We start from the raw sequence: 17,048 nt of genomic DNA, 5'->3' as shown, positions 1-17,048 counted from the left end.
ACCGGTGAGTGGGGCTTTCCAGTGATTTTCAGGGAGAATGTAACAGATGTCAAACGGGAAAAGCACAAGGCAAAGCTCTCTCTCTCTCCCGCTCTCGGTGTGTCCTCTCTCTCTCTTTCCCTCTTATCTCCCCCCCTCTTTTTTTTTTTTTTTTGGCCTTATTCTATCCGATTTTTTCCTAAGCCTCTACCTGGGATTTTCCTTTAGAAAAGTGAGTTTGATGTTCCTTTGTTTTCACTGTGATGTTGATTTTAGAATAATAGCACCCCAGATTCTAAAGCAAAGCCAAGCATTGCTGGAATGCCTGGGGAAATGCTTGCTACTTGTCTTGAGGAGGTGGGGTCTCTTACACTGCAGGTTGTCTGACAGAGACAATGCTGAGCTCAGCACAGGTCATGGTGACATTGGGAGAATAGAGGGATCGAGCCTGGCAAACCTGCTAGGCACCAGTCTTCCTTTATCTCCTGTCTTCCTGGTCCCTTGCAAATATCTCAGTGTGGCAGTGTGTAGCAGCTGAGCCCTGCTTGCTTTGTGAGTCCTTTTATCCCCATCTGTGCGATGCATGTTAATAGTTTGGTTCCTAGGCTGTCACTACCTTTGCTAGCGTTTGGGGCTTCTGTTGTATTTGGTTTCATATTGTGATTTTCTTCCTTCCTTCCTTCCTTTCTTCCTTTTCTTTCTTTCTTTCTTTCTTTCTTTCTTTCTTTCTTTCTTTCTTTCTTTCTTCTTTCTTTTCTTCCTTCCTTCCTTCCTTTCTTTCAGCAGAAAGGGGGAAAGCAAATCTGACAGATGACCATCTTTTGCCTCAGCTAACACACCTGGGCAATAGACAAATTTGGTGTGAATTGCCTGCTGTGAGGGCAAAATGCCCCTTCATTCAGGGTAGAAGCCCAGCACAATGAAAGGTGTGCTTGCTTCTAAAGGTCCCATATGCTGTTAAAGGATTCATTTGGGAATTTTTCAACAATTAAATGATTCCATTAAGAGGTGGGGCTGTATCATTGGTGGGGGTGGGTAGAGCACATAAAGAAGGGGGGGCGGATACCAGGAGTAAAGCAGAACTAATAACTCGTTAAATAACTGATTTTTCTAATTCCTTTTTTTTTTCAGCTTATTTCTTATGAATCTTGGATAGCTGCACCAGCTTGGTGGGGAAGGGGTTTGATGAATAGCACAAAGACTCTGGCTATTCCCTAGAGGCTGTCCCTTTAAAGGAGAATTCCAGTTTTTTATTCTGGGGGGAGGGGATGCACACATTAGAGTAGGAAAGAGGGTTTGGGATAAAATTAAAACACTCCCCTTCATAGTCATTTTACTAAGATGCAAAGATTGCTTCCTGAGCTAGATATGCTAACGTTGGCTAGGTCCTTCTGTTCCCTTCAAGGGGGATTTTGTCAAGCTATGGATTCATTTACAAGTGTTAGTCATGTGGGCATGTGTGAGGAAACAGATGCCAGTTTTAATGTATTTAGCCCGAAGTTACAATTTGATAGGAGCCAGTGTCAGGAAGTCCCAGGATTTTAAGCTATTTCAAAATCCCTCCCTCTCCTGTGTTTGGAACAGTGCCAGAAGTGCCTCCCTCCCCATCTCTCACCCCAATGCCCGCAGCCAGCAGCACCCCTCCAGCCCCTCCTTCTTTTCTATTAAAATCAATATTCCTGCAGGTCAGGGGCAAGCAGCAGATGGGTCACGGGCTTTTTTCAACCAGTTCTTTTCACAAGCAGCAGATTGCAGATCTGGATCTGGCTAATATTTGAATTCCTTTCTTTTTTTTTCCCTCCTCACCCCTTTTTCTTTGCTTCTTTTCATCCCCACCCTTTTCTCCAACACTCAGGTCTCTGAGGTTCCACCAAAATATGGAACTTGATTTTGGACATTTTGATGAAAGAGATAAGACATCCAGGAACATGAGAGGCTCACGGATGAATGGGCTGCCTAGCCCCACTCACAGCGCCCATTGTAGCTTCTACCGAACCCGAACCTTGCAGGCGCTGAGCAACGAGAAGAAAGCCAAGAAGGTACGTTTCTACCGCAATGGGGACCGCTACTTCAAGGGGATTGTGTACGCTGTGTCCTCTGACCGTTTTCGCAGCTTCGACGCCTTGCTGGCTGACCTGACACGATCTCTGTCTGACAACATCAACCTGCCTCAGGGAGTGCGTTACATTTACACCATTGATGGATCCAGGAAAATCGGAAGCATGGATGAACTGGAAGAAGGTAATTCAAAGAGTGGGTGGTGGCCCTTAGTGGGAGGTTGCATCGTTAGTTATGGGTACATTTCTTGGATTTTATTAAAAGAAATTGGGAAATGTGTTTGTAAAAACACAAGGTTGCTGCTTAGACTTCTAATTCTATAGGCATTGACAGAATCATTAGCCATTACCCTTCATGGTCTTCAGTTTCGGCTGGCGTTGAAGTGTGGCTGGTGATGATAATGCATTGTGTTTATCTCCCAGGGTATACAAAGAAAAATCTGAATTGTGTCATTTACTCTAGAATGTGTTCATAGTTAACTCTAAATAGCACTATTGAGGCAGACCATAAAATCAATAGGGGTATAAAATGAGGAAGGAAGATTGGTTGGGTTAACAGAGAGAAAATATTATATGCTAATATCCTTTGAACTGCTGAGAGACTCTTTGTGAATTGCAACTCATGGAAATATGCACCGTAAAAGCTGGACTTCCTGGACGTATTCACAAAGGATTATACTTTTAGGTAAGTGGTCACTGCTCAGCTGTTGCTTCTAAAAAGCCCACTTCAGGGTGTGTCCCTAAGGCTGAGGTCATTGAGAGAAATACCAAAAAAAGCTGTAGGTATGTCTGGTATTTTAATAAAGACTATCCCTATTAGAATAGGAACTGACTCACTGTACCTAAATCTGTTGAAATCCTTTTCAGATTTTGGTTTTGCAATCGAATTTTATGACAAGATTGCTGAGAATCCTGACAACCTGTGTACCCAACTCAAACATAGGGAAAATCCCAGCTCTTACCAAAACTTGCCCAGCCATGAAGTCTTTTTTGTGATCATTTAGAAAAATAGATCTTGGGACATGGTCTTAATATTTTACTTTATCAAATCAAGTATTTTGAGGATGCCTCCCTACCCCACCTTTTAATGGGTGTAACATATGCGATCAGTTTAACCTGACAATACTTTAAAGGACAGCACTCAGGAGTGGTGATAATGAAAATGTTCCCCCCAAAACCTCTTCCCACTCTCCAGCCCTCCCTCCTCATTCTTTCCATTCCCCCAAGCAAAGATGAGTTTAGAACAGGCAGATCTCTCTGAAACAGCCGGCAAGGAAGGAGAAACAGCACATTAAAGGACTTGGTATGGATGGGAGTGCCCCGCCTCTGCTTCACTGCTTCTAGGTTTCTTGTGTTCCTAGACAAAGGAGCATGAGGGCTTCCCTTGTACAAGACCACATTCTCGCAAGTAGCTGCTGTTTCTCAAGTCACGTTGAGTGATGTGGGGCTAGTTACTTATAAGACAGTGTCCATATGGCTACTGGATCTGGGTCTGGGGGTTCAAGTCTGAGGTTTTTCTCCAAGCTGACCTTGAGAAACAATGCTGAGGAGGCTTAGATTATTTGATCAGGTGCTGGATGGCCAGGTGGAGGTTAATCCTAGGCTTCTTCTGAACATTGAAGGATTGGCCATCCTAGCAAATATCTTAAAATAAAGGAGAGTCAGGGCAAACTTGAAGGACTTGAAGCTAGGCTGAGGGAGCTGTCCAACAGCGTAATCGATAGGGTGTGTGTCTTTTGTCACTGGAAAATCCACATCTCAGTCAAACTGGAGGGGTTTCTCTGTAATAATTTTCATAAACAAAAGCTCCCTGAATCACCCAGCATGTCCTCATTTCCGCTAGCTGCGATCTTTTAAAGACCACGATATATGCTCGGGCAGAATTCTGAATCAAGTGACATTGTATTTGGAGCAAGGATTAGAATGTTCTTGTGTCTGATATAAGAGTGATATCATGCACAAATTGCCTACTCCCCCAAATCCATTTTTTAACATGTCTTGCTCAAGGGCTAGCCCTTGATATTGATTTTCCTCCCTGGATTTCTCTGTGTGTGTGTGTGTGTGTGTGTGTGTGTATTGGGATGTGTGTTGTGATGATCTTAGCTCAATATAGGTAATAAATACAATTTTGAAGACTGCAGCTTTCTTTTCTCTTCATCCTTTTGAGTCCTGCTAGAATGGACTCCTCTTATCTACCACTCCCAGGTGCAGTAGTAGTACTTCCTGGTGAATTTCTGGACTATGCAGAATGTAAATAAGACTCGCATTTATCCACAAGTCACATACAACCACAAACTGCAGTGGCCCTCAGTGCCCCTTCAGTCCTGAGTATGGCCCATTCAGTCAAGGAAATTTTGGGGTATCTCTGGGGCAGCATTGAGAAATGTGACCAATATCCCACTACCACAGAGCCAGATGGGAAAAGGTACAGATATGAAGAGGATAAAGAAAAAGGGTCTTTTTCTCTCCTTTTTTTTGTCCTTTGCAACTGTAGGTATGGAGGACAGAAGTCCTTTACTTTTTTCACCTTTGGAAGAGGTTAAAAGAAAGATTTTAAAATAGTAATTCATACATGTTGCTTCCCAAGAGACTTCAAAATGAAAAAGTTTGGAAAGATCCCTGGGTGAAGAGTCAGAGGCATTGGGTTCTCATCTTAGAGGCAGAAGATTACAATAGGAAAAATCTTTGGAATCCGATTTGGTTCAAATCCCAGTTCTGCCACCTGCTAGCTTGTGTGAACTCGGGGGAAACCATTTAGACTCCCTGAGCCTCAGTTGTTCATCTGTAAAGTGGGAATAACTGCTTTGAGGATTAAATAAAACAATGGATACGAAGTGTTTAGTATTCTGCCTGGCACATGATAGCATTCAATAAAGGGTGGCTGGTACTATTTGAGTCATCCTAGTTTATAGCTGGTTAAGCTACATGACTATAAGTTTGTCCTTATCATCACTGTGACTAATGTTCTCTCTTTTTAAAACAACGTAAAAAAAACAACTTTATTAAGGTATAACTTGCATACTGTAAAATTCACCAACTTAAGTGTACAGTTCAATGAAAGTGTACAGTTCAATGACTTTTAGAAAATTTACAAGTGGTGAGACCATCACCATAATCTAATTTTATACCATTTCCATCACCCCAAAAAGAAACCCTGTACCAGTTAGCTGTCACTGCCCATTTCCCGTATTCTCTCCAGCTCTAGGTGACAACTTATCTACCTTATGTCTCTACAGATTTGCCTATTCTGGACATTTTATGTAAATTGAATCATACACTATGTGGTCTTTTGTGACTGGCTTCTTTCACTTACAAAACGTTTCCAAGGTTTGTCCATGCTATACCATGTATCAACACTTCATTCCTTTTTTTTCTGAGGAATAATATTTCATTGTATGTATAGACCACATTTTGTATATCTATTGTAATATTCTTATCTGTAAAATGAGACTAGTAATACCTGCCTTCTTTATCTATTAGAGTGGTTGTGAGGATAAAATTAGATGATAAATATGGAAACACATTGACAAGGTAAAACTACAGCTACAAGGGACTATTATTGTTCATGATGTAAAAAAAATAATAGTAATAAGAAAAATGGTACAGATGAACCTATTTGCAGGGCAGAAATAGAGACATAGCCGTAGAGAATGGACATGTGGACACGGGGGGTGGGGAAGGGGAGGGTGGGATGAATTGGGAGATTAGGAATGACATATATACACTACCATGCGTAAAATAGATAGCTAGTGGGAACATGCTATAAAGCACAGGAAGCTCAGCTTGGTGCTCTGTGACGACCTAGATGGGTGGGATGGGGGTGGGTGGGAAGGAGGTCCAAGAGGGTGGGGATATAGGTATACGTATAGCTGATTCACTTCATTGTACAGCAGAAACTAATACAACATAGTATAGCAATTATACTCCAATAAAAAAAATGATGATGCTAGTGAAGGGTTGGAATAGCCAGTGGCTCCCAAACCTGGCTGCCTTTCAGAATCTTTTAGAGCTTTAGAAAAATATCAATTCCTGGGCCACACCCCGGATTTGTTGACTCAGAATTTTCAGGGCTAGTGCTCCAGAGTCTGTTTTCACAGATTTCCCCAGGTGAGTCTTATGAGCACTTAAAGTTGGGAAGTACTAGATTAAGTGATCTTGACGGTCCCCTTCAGCTATGTACAATGGTGGGAATTCCTAGGAATACATAAACCTTTGTTTTTGTTTTTGTGGTACGCGGGCCTCTCATTGTTGTGGCCTCTCCCGTTGCGGAACACAGGTTCCGGATGCGCAGGCTCAGCGGCCATGGCTCACGGGCCCAGCCGCTCTGCGGCATGTGGGATCTTCCCGGACCGGGGCACGAACCCGTGTCCCCTGCATCGGCAGGCGGACTCTCAACCACTGCGCCACCAGGGAAGCCCTGTTTTTGTTTTTTGATTTGTAGATCGTAAAGGAATAATGGAGCATAGAACATACTATGTTTCCAAATGGCCACATTATTAAGTATTTAGCCTAAAATAAAATGAAATAGAAAGCAATTGGTTAATAATCTCTCTGGCCTTGTGGCACTCCTTTGTCTAATGCCTCTAGTCTACTGTCTGCTGCTAGATACTGAAAGTATTACGGGGACCATTTTGGACCAAAGTCAGGTTATTGATGGCAGCTTTCCCACAGCTCGTTGGGTACATGAACAATCTTCGTGAAGCCGGACAGAATGTGGCCATATATGTATTAGCTATATTCCCAGTGGGTCAGTGAATGAAATCCACCAGTGACTTTTCATTTTGTCTTGTTTAGTCTTTCATTGGAGAATTATTCTTCCTTCATGTACTGTCTAATTCCTTCCCCACTTCCTTGTATGTAAGTACCCAGATCAATCTTAGGGGTGTCCTTTTGAGCATTATTATGCAGACCATGGGACAGAATATTTACAATTGTGACAGTCTTGTTGGGAGATCTGTATAGTGACACCAGCTATGATCCACTTTCTTTGCCATAGCTCATTTGTTCCAATGAGATGAAACCACTTTCTCACTAATTTATCCTCTAACTACTAAAGCAAGCACACTGCCAAAGAGGAGGATTTTAAGATACCTGGGAGAGTGATACATCACTAATAGACCTGATAATACAATAAACCACCATTTAATATTTTTCTTCTTGAGGGAGAAAGCCCAGGAGAAGAGGAGAAAGCCCAGGCAGAAGTGCTTTTGCACTGAGAAACTATAAATATGTTTAATGTTTTTGAAAATGGAGCTCTCCTGAAAGTGGAGGGAGGTAGACATTAGATCATCTTGAGCCCATAGCTTGTTCCCTTCCTGCCCTTTCAGCTGTGCTTCCATGACTTCATTTCCTTACCCCCTCGCCCTGAAGCAGATTGTCGATTCCAACAAATTGTCACCTTGCTTGGCTCTGAAGCCAGATTTCCTTCCAGGCTTCTAATGATTGGGAAATGGCCCCTGGAAGCTGTGGCAGGATGGGAACCCAGCTGTGTAAAGGTGCAATACACCTCGCCCAGCTCCAAGTGCCAGGCAGCTGGACGTGCAGGAAAGCACTGAGCTCTGGCAGCACACGTTGCAGACACTTGCAAAATCAGAACCAGGAAGCTTTGGTCGAGAGAAGCAGCACATTTGATGTCTTTCCAGTAGTACAAGGGGAGAGTCCTCAGTGGTGGGCACCTATTTCTTTTCTTTAACATGGAATTACCATAACAACTTTATCTCCTAGAGCCTGTTTGAGACGGAAAAGAGAAGAAAATTCCTTCTTATAGACCTTAAAAGCTGGAAGGGCCTTAGATGTCACCTAGTGCAATAGCTTCAATTTGTAGACAGAAAAGCTGAGACTCAGCGATTAAATGATTTGCCTGATGTCATACAGCTTGTAAATGCCTGGCTGGGATTTAAATCCAGGTCTATCTGACTCCCCCTCAACCTCCACAAACATCCTGCCCTCTGGTAGGGGATACAGATAACGGCAGAGGCATGTGTGGGAGCAGGGGGCGTATGGAAAATCTCTGTACCTTCCCCTTAATTTTGCTGTGAACCTAGAGCTGCTCTAAAAAAAGATAGTCTTAAAAGATATTCTGCCCTCAGTGTGCACCAGCAGAGGCAGCAAGTGGCTTTGCTAGGTGTTATCCATGAAGCTACCACATTTGGCCTTTGACGCAACCGGAGGCCTCCTTTCAACTAGCAGGAAATATGATCTTTGAAGCCTGGGTCCCGGGGCAGTGCTCATGTTATATAATGATTATAGCTCAGTTCCAAGATGGTTGCCCTTGCTGCTGCTGCTTTGCTTTCCTTCAGCTTCTACTCTTCCTCTTTTCATCTCCTTTCTCTCCACCCTTTCTTCCTCCTTTCCCTCTTGGCTCTTTTTCTTGTTCTCTCTCTATTCCTTCAGATTAGGGCCTTAATAATAATGATAGCTGGCATTTATCAAGTGCTTACTATGTAGCAGACTCTGGGCTCAGCCCTGCATATCATGCATCACCTGCTCTGAGCCTCAGAACAACCTTAAGAGGTAGGTATTGTTATCATCATCCCCACTTTGCAGACAAATAGCTGAAGCCAAGGGAGGTTAGTTTGCCCAAGGGCACACAACTAGGAAATATTGGGGAAACCCATTGTGACTGACATCACATCAGCTGCTCTTTTTCCATTACTTCATATTGGGGCCAAAAGGAAAGAGAGTGGAGAAACTAAAATGTACTGTTGGAAAGTGTTCAACATAGATTTGGCTGAGAGCTGGGCCCTCTGAAAAGTTCTTGGGTGCCATATGATACTATAGCTGTCTGCCATCATGTTCATTTTCATGGGGGGTGGTTAATCATACTCATAGTTCAAAGGCTTAAGAGGTTTAAGAGATGGGAGCAAAAAAAGTCCAGAGTCCTAATAGGGCTGCGCAGCTGACTCTCCAGAGGAGACTGTGGATGAGTGAAATCATAAATATATAGCCTCATACATTTGCACACCACCAGTTGTCTGACAGAGTTTCAAAGTACATGACAAATTATGGAAAACATCTGACTCAAAGGCAGTGACCTCTTGGAAGGTGCCCATGCATCTGGTAGAGTGCCACTTCTAGAGTATGGGGAATACTGGCTGTGAGTATATGGGGGAATTGAAAGGGTCCCTTCATCCTTTAAGTCAAAAATTAAAGACCACATCCTCTAATCACTTGTGTAGGATTGCGCTAGCCAGTGGCAGCCAGAGAAATTAGGGTTTCTTTAGGCTGCCGTCTTTGACCACCCCATCCTGGCTGTGCATCCATGCACCAGGTGCAGGAGTGAGGCCTGTGCTCATCTACAAACCATGCCTTGGTCCCGCTGTCAAGACAGAACACTAGCAGCATCTGGGGCTCAGAGCAGTGTTGGAAGCCACTTTGCATACATTACAAGCCACTTTACCTTCCCGCTCCACACACACATATAAATGTCCTCAAAGGTGCCCTACAGAATCTCACTGAATCTTCTCTGAGCACTAACTGAGAAATTTATCAATTAACACGACTTAAAGGCTTTGGTGCTACAGCAAAGCAATAGATATTTGCACAGGGAGTGAATCATCAGCCAGGCGTTTGTGAATGTCTCTGCTCGGTTCTCCTGCTGAGACCAAAGGAAGAAGAGCCATCAGATTATAATTGTGTTTAATGCTTTCTTTGCACAGGCTCGGGTTGGTTGATTGATTGGTAGATTTAGCGTTATTACCGATGAGTTAAGCCTGATTCAATCACACTGGTTTTCTGCATCTCAACCTCTGGATGAACTTCTGTATACCTTGAGACTAATGTGTTTCACTCAAAAAATTCAACCTTTTCCAATAGTCTCTCCCCCAGACTGAGCCTACCTCTCTTCCTCTTTTCTGCAGCTTCTAGTCCCAGGTGTCTAATCCCCTTCTCTTGCCTCTGGCCCCTGCATTTCTTCCGCTGTACTAGTCATTTCCTCTAGCCCATGGTAAATGTGAAAATTACACTAGGCCCCTCCAATCCATAAATCAGGGTGTACGGTGTATTCTCACATCTCCACCTCATTACTTGTGGCAGCCAAGGGTGAGCACTGGTGAAGACGGCCCTGAATACACTGAGCTAGTGTGTGGCATTCAGGAAGATGGAAAGATGAGAGGTGGGTGGTGGAAACAGGGGAGAGCATTTCTCAAGCAAGAGCTAGACTTGCAGACACAAGGAATAGTGTGTGTGTGTGTGTGTGTGTGTGTGTCTACAGGTTGTTATTTAGATAGTTTCTCCACCTGGGTATGGGGGTAAAAGACACAATGATACACACATACATACATTCACCACACACACATATTTCACATTTTAGTATTCTACTGCTTTGCCATATACTCTGTACAAAGTACAGTCGGGCTTCTTGGCAAGTTTGCACTGTATGCCCAATACACAGGGTTACTTTGGTCACTTTGACTTGGAATAAAAATGTATTGATTTTGAAAGTTCTCTTCAGTTCATAATATAACAAATAGGGCTGTGAGTCCAGAAATAGGACAAGAACATTAAGAAATAGAGACACGTTAAAAACGCTCGAGTAATGACCCTAGACATTAACACACATCCTAGGAGTTACTGTAAACATTTCAATTCAAACGAGATCATATCAAGCTTGAGAACCCCACTTGTTAGATTATACTTAGGTATGTTCATTATCCTTGGGACCCTTAGCTTTACAGGATTTTTTTCAACTAAGTATGCCATTATGATGAAGAATATTTTGCTGATTACTTGCTCTTGAATTTGAATGAGCCAAGTTGTTAGAGGGCCTAATTAGGAACTGCACAGGAAGTTTGTTACTATCACCATTTTTCCAGAAGTCCTACTTCAAGGTCAGTGTGTATTAGTTTGGTTAGAATAGTCCATATACCTGCTGTTAAACTAATCACCACTTATTTCTTCCCTTAGGGGAAAGCTATGTTTGCTCCTCAGACAACTTCTTTAAAAAGGTGGAGTACACCAAGAATGTCAATCCCAACTGGTCTGTCAATGTGAAGACATCTGCTAATATGAAAGCCCCTCAGTCCCTGGCTAGCAGCAACAGTGCCCAGGCCAGAGAGAACAAGGACTTCGTGCGCCCCAAGCTGGTGACCATCATCCGCAGTGGGGTGAAGCCTCGGAAGGCTGTGCGTGTGCTTCTGAACAAGAAGACAGCCCACTCTTTTGAGCAAGTCCTCACTGATATCACTGAAGCCATCAAACTAGAGACCGGGGTTGTCAAAAAACTCTACACTCTGGATGGAAAACAGGTAGGTGCTTTTTTTCCCCAGATGATACCTCTTCTCATTTGTTCTAAATCTTTGGCTGACCATCTTACACCTCGGACATCATTTCTGGTTGGGAGACTCTTCCTCCACCTCTCATCATCCGTACCTGATATACTATGTCTCATTTGGGAGAAAGGTCTTTTCAGCAGACAAAGCAGTGGACCAGGAATGTGAGGCTTTGAAATTCAATCTGTTTCTGACTTACCAGGTAGAATAGTCACTTATAGCTTCCTTATCTGCTAAGAAAAGATGTGTTGGAGCCTAGGTCCTACAAACTCCTTGGAATATGAATTCAGCTAGTGCATGATGCAACCTGGATTGTTCAATGTATGTGACTAGAAATGAGATTTGCCCACTCATTTCTTCTTAGATACTCTTACATTGGTATTTAGCATCCATTCTGATGAAAAGAGGTGGAAGTGACCCTCATATTCTATGACAGGAGAATATGAAGGGAAGCACTGTGGTTTCTGGTTCGTTGTCTTTGCCTCACACTAGACCACATTTTTTCTCTCTCCCTTTTCCATGTGACATAGCTGTCTTAATCTGGTTCCACTGATGGTTTGTGTGGAAAGGGACTATTTCAGGATCCTAAAATTAGCCCAAGAAAGATGGTGCCATCTGTTTCTCTCCAAATCAGGTTCTTCATGTCATTGGTTGTGCTACTAAAGTGCCACCTATATTAATATCTGGGAAAGAATGCAGCCAGGCGTCTCCATCAGACAGATGCACCATTCTCTTGAGCACAGGGAGCTGTAAATATATGACAAAAAATGTTCCAAGGGAATTGGAACAGTGGCTGGTTTCTTTGGCTGTAAAGAGAATCCTGGTCCCTCATCAGATAAGACAAGTGTGGATTATTATCAGTCCATACTTTCTACCTCTTAAAATACCTTTGGTGTTTGAACAACTATATAGATTCTTAAAAAAAATAGATTCACCATATCAGGATGATGAGTGTTCAAACGCAGAACTGTGTCTACTCCCATAATTTCTGATATATACTGTGCGCTACAAGATTTTAAGTTTCTGGGAAAATGCAAACTCATATACATGGTAATTTGGATAAATGTGTGGCTTCTATCTGTTCGCCACCATTTTGTGATGTGAGAGAAACCTGGAGGTATTGGTTGTATGTGATCTGTGTTTGTTGTACCACAGCAATGGGTTTATCTGCGATGGAAAAAGTTCTAACTCCTAAGCATCTAAGAGTATCTCTTTTTGAGGACTAAGTGTATGATGAACAGGAACTGTCCAGGAACAGGATTAATCATCATAAACCTCACCTCGGAGAAGTAGGGTCTAGGAATTTTATGGTCAGTGGATCTTAGAGTTGAGGGTGACCCTAACTCTAGAAGCCATGACATTTAATCTCCCTCCTGTGGCAAGGATATACTCTACAATCATTTCAATTTCATAAAACAGCCTATTTCACTGTTGAACATTAGGTATAACTCTGCTTCCCTGTACCTTCAGCCTCTTGAAGAAGTACAGGAGAAATACAAATCAAGGACGTAAGACTGGGATTTAGAAGACTTAGTTTCTAATCTGGATATTGCCACTTACTCTGTGACGCTGGGCTAACCACGCAACTGTCCTGAGGCTCACATTTCTCCTCTGTACAAGGGGGCTAATCACACCTGCCCTACCCATGCTCACAGGATTATCATGAAGATCAAATGAAATCATGGATATGAAAACACTCTGTAAATCAAAACACGCAATGTAAATATGTATGCATACAATTCATCATTGAGATAAAATATGTAAATTGATAGACAATTTACATATATATTAATAAATGTTAGCACTCTTCCCCCTACTTTACCTTCATCATTCTTACCACAAATTTCCAGCATTTTGTGGGATGTACCATACTTCAGCGTTCTGTGATTGTTCCTAATAATAAATAAAGGGACACCTCCGCCTCTTAGGTAAACAAGCTCCAGTCCAGTGATGGGTAGATTTTCATCCTACAGCAAGCTTTCCAACTCTTTTCAAGCATTGGTTCCCATTTCTTTGGGGAACACGTTAGGAAATGCCAGAGTATGATATGGTGTGTGTACAGACACATCAGGGAGGAGTGCACAAGGCAGCAGGCAGCAGTGCCTCTGCACATACTGTTCCTTCCTTTTTTTTTTTTTTTTTTTTTTTTTGCGGTACGTGGGCCTCTCAGTGTTGTGGCCTCTCCCGTTGCGGAGCACAGGCTCCGGACGCGCAGGCTCAGTGGCCATGGCTCACGGGTCCAGCTGCTCCGCGGAATGTGGGATCTTCCCGGACCGGAGCACGAACCCGTGTTCCCTGCATCGGCAGGTGGAATCCCAACCACTGCGCCACCAGGGAAGCCCATGTTCCTTCTCTTTAAAATGTCTCCCTCTGCCTACCCTGACCCCTGGGGGTCATCTTTTAAGCCCTACCTCAAATATCATGTTATTTCTGAAAACTTCTCTGTCTCCACCATGCAAAGTTAAAGTAATCTTAACCTTTTTTTTTTGTTTGTTTTTTAATGCTTAGCTCCTGATTCATGGTGGATGCTCTATAAACGTTTGTTGACATAAGGAGATTCTCACATGGCCCAGGTAGCTGTTCTGATATGTTCTGAGAAGCCCTCTGTTTTCAATGTCCCAGACACTATCCTTAGGTCTATCAGAAGACATAGGGGGGCTTCCAAAGGAGTGCATATTCCACCCGGGCAGCTCCGATCTATTACTCACTTGGAAGTCACTGAGAGCAGACTTTTAAAGCAGTTTTTCCCAAAGTGTATTCTGAGAACTGTCCCCATCTCCCCACCCCCAGGAGCTCTTCATAAAAGGGTTTTGTGGTCAAATAAAGTTGTGAAATGCTGCAAATTATATGCCTTTCTTAGAGATTCACATTGCTCATTGGCACATTAAATGTTCTGAGAAGGCCTGCAGAAAGGAAACCCATTTAATTTAGACCCGGAATTTCCCAATCTTTTTTAACCACAAACATATGGAATACACAGATACATGCACACGCGCACACATACACACACTCTCTAGGAGCACACTAGGAAATGCTCTTTACAGAATATGCTGAATGATTAGGAGCTAACTACTCTAACCTCACTGGTATGCATGGGGTAACCCACAAATCAAACATTGTTGTGTGGTTACAGCAAGGACATTAAGTAACAAAATTTGGGGGTGCAAGGACAAAACCTACTAATTACAAAATAAGTGCTGAGTATACTGAAATTTGGTGCCAAATTCAAAATTTTGGAGCCCAGCCCATCTCCCAGTTCTAGTGATGACAGCCCTAATGTTAACACCTGTCAGTCACTTTGATTACTGGTGGGTATTCTTACTACTTGGGAATATGATCTTCCTCTGTGCAGGCTGAAGGCACATGTGTTGCAATGGCTCGGACTTGCTTGGATGAGATTCCATGCCTGTCTTTGGCTAAATGTGGCACCAGGCAGAAAGGACAAAGTATGGTCAAGGCTATTTGTTATGGAACGTTTTTATCATGAAGTCAAGGCCATCACTTGGTTTCAGTCTTGCTCTAACTGGATCCCAAACAGACCAAGTCAAGTAGTTTTCTCCCCCATTGTTTAAATAATGATCAGTTAAAACAGCCCAGTTGATTATACCAGATTTATTGTTGCTTCTGTTCTCATGTGTACCATTTGACTGATTGGTTATGCTGATTGATAAGAAATCTGTGGACATGGCTCTCATCTCTTTCTGTTTTTATTTTGTTTGGATGTGCTTTTGGAGCCTTTGATCTTTTCAGGGCTTATGTTTTGCCAGTATAGAAGACCAGTTTCCTCGGAGATATCTGTGGTCTGTATAGGCAGGGAAGCTAACCATCACTAGTAGGACGAGGTCCCAATTTATTCCTCACCTCAATAAGAAATTGCTAATGGAATAAGGAGTAGTTAGTAGCGCTCTGCTACTCCCACGGGCTGTAATGGATTTCTAGGAGGTCAGGGAAAACACGATGAAGAGTTGGATGATGATGCATATTAGTTCACTCTCAGGTGAAGTTGTTCTTTTGATTCCTTGGCAGCTGGAGTGATTGAAGTGTGTTGACAAAATTATCTAACTATTAATTTCTATAATCAAGCCACATATAGACCTTTATGCTTAAACGTAATGGATGCATAAAAACTGGAACCCGAATTTCTGGTTCATTTGGTAGTAGTGGCTCAGTAGATACATGGTCTAGCCTTAAATTCATTTCTGTAAAGCACAGGGCATGGTGCTTCTGTTTGTTAGAGATGCAGAGCTTTAATTTTAGTTTTAGTTTTTTGGCATCTTACACAGGGCTTTTAGTTTTTTGGCATCTTACACAGGGCTACAGCTGGTCCTCACACCATCCATTTTCATGCTATCCTTATTGGCATCTCTATTCTCAGTTTTGTCATATTCAGGTTCTGTGCAAAGATTCACTGTTGCCTCAAGATCCCTGCCTAAGGGATAAGTATGGCCTTTAGGATTTGTGTTAGCTTTGTTGGGCCAGTTTTCAATTGGATGAATTTATTTTGTGTTTCTGTCTATATCTTTCTAGTACTAACTACTTGAACCAGGAATTTTAGGTCTCAGAATAACAGAAGAGAGGTTTAAGCTGATTCCAAGATTACCCATAGCCTTGGAAGCTAGAACAGGAGTTTTAAGAAATGTTTTGAACCAGAAGATGGTAGAATAGGAAAATGAGAGCATGAAGGATGTTTGAAGTGCTGCCAAGTATTCCAGGAAAGACTTGCCCCTTCCATCTTGCTATACTAAATAACTGGGTGCTGGAAGCACAAAGGTGATTGCAGGAAACACAGGAAGACAAGTTGGATCTAACCTTGGAAATGTTGAGTGCATTTCCCAAGGTGGGTGTGACTTTATTTTGCTTGTGTAGCCGGTATTTCTCCATGCCCCCCACGTCTGCCCCCTTCAGCCACATCTGGTCTTACTTATACTCCCTGGCCTCCAGGTCTCCCAGAACCAACCCCTCTCTCCTCCTAGTGTTGTGTCCTGTTAGTCAACCTTGGGCTCAATCGAAAAGGCCACGTGGACATAAATTATGCCCCAAAAGGGAGGTCATTTATCATTGACCTTAGCTTGAGAAAACCAAGGCTGGAAAGGTAATGTTTGCATTACCAAAATTTCCCCCTCCTCAACCTTCCACAGATTTGATTCCTGGAGACAGGATTTGAGAGGATTGGCTTGAACATGAAGTAGAAAAGAGCAAAGAAGGGAAGCCAGGCTGAGCTCTTTGAAAGGAGGTAGTTTGCAAACTACCTTGCTATATGTAATATAGACTTCAAGATGTCTCACACTGAGGTAGATTTTATGCTTTAAAAGAAGGCTTAAGGGAATTTGCTGGTGCTCCAGCGGTTAGGACTTGACGCTTTCACTGCGGTGGACTGGGTTTGATCCCTGGTCGGGGAATTAAGATCCCACAAACCACACAGCACGGCCAAAAAAAAAAAAAGATGGAAGTGGCCAAACATCAAATATACTGTTGTTCTTCTGGAAAGAAAAGACCAAGGGTAGTCTGGTGATTGGTTATTCCTTCAGTAATTTATCATCTTAGAGTTTTATTCTTGATGAGATGCTCTTGGCTCTGAGCAGTGATTGAGCTGGGGCTTGGTCCTTTCAATCAAAAGCTTTGGCACAGTATTCCAGTCCCCCACACTGACTAGTCTATCAATATCCAACATTAGCATATGGAAAGAGCCCTAAACTGGGATTCAAAGACCTGAGTTCTCGTCTTCAATGTGTTCTCCACTAGC

The 17,048-nt window shown here is 42.7% G+C and overlaps 1 protein-coding gene across 2 annotated transcripts in view; it reads left to right on the top strand.

Moving 5' to 3' along the window:
- Positions 1 to 1,841: 1,841 nt before the first annotated feature.
- Positions 1,842 to 17,048, top strand: part of DCX (doublecortin) — a gene marked incomplete at both ends in the record, with an annotated part of 112,844 nt that continues 97,637 nt past the window's right edge. The window contains 2 exons of one of the 2 annotated variants that reach the window (XM_082609951.1): positions 1,842 to 2,220; positions 10,941 to 11,281. In XM_082609951.1, coding sequence (XP_082466077.1) covers positions 1,857 to 2,220; positions 10,941 to 11,281 — 705 coding nt within the window. The remainder of the gene's footprint in view (positions 2,221 to 10,940; positions 11,282 to 17,048) is intronic. The other variant, XM_082609950.1, reaches the window with a different exon arrangement.

The sequence above is a fragment of the Mesoplodon mirus genome, assembly GCF_964341445.2.
Source record: "Mesoplodon mirus genome assembly, chromosome: X".
Classification (NCBI taxonomy): domain Eukaryota; kingdom Metazoa; phylum Chordata; class Mammalia; order Artiodactyla; family Ziphiidae; genus Mesoplodon; species Mesoplodon mirus.
This window is presented reverse-complemented; position numbering and strand designations above follow the sequence as displayed.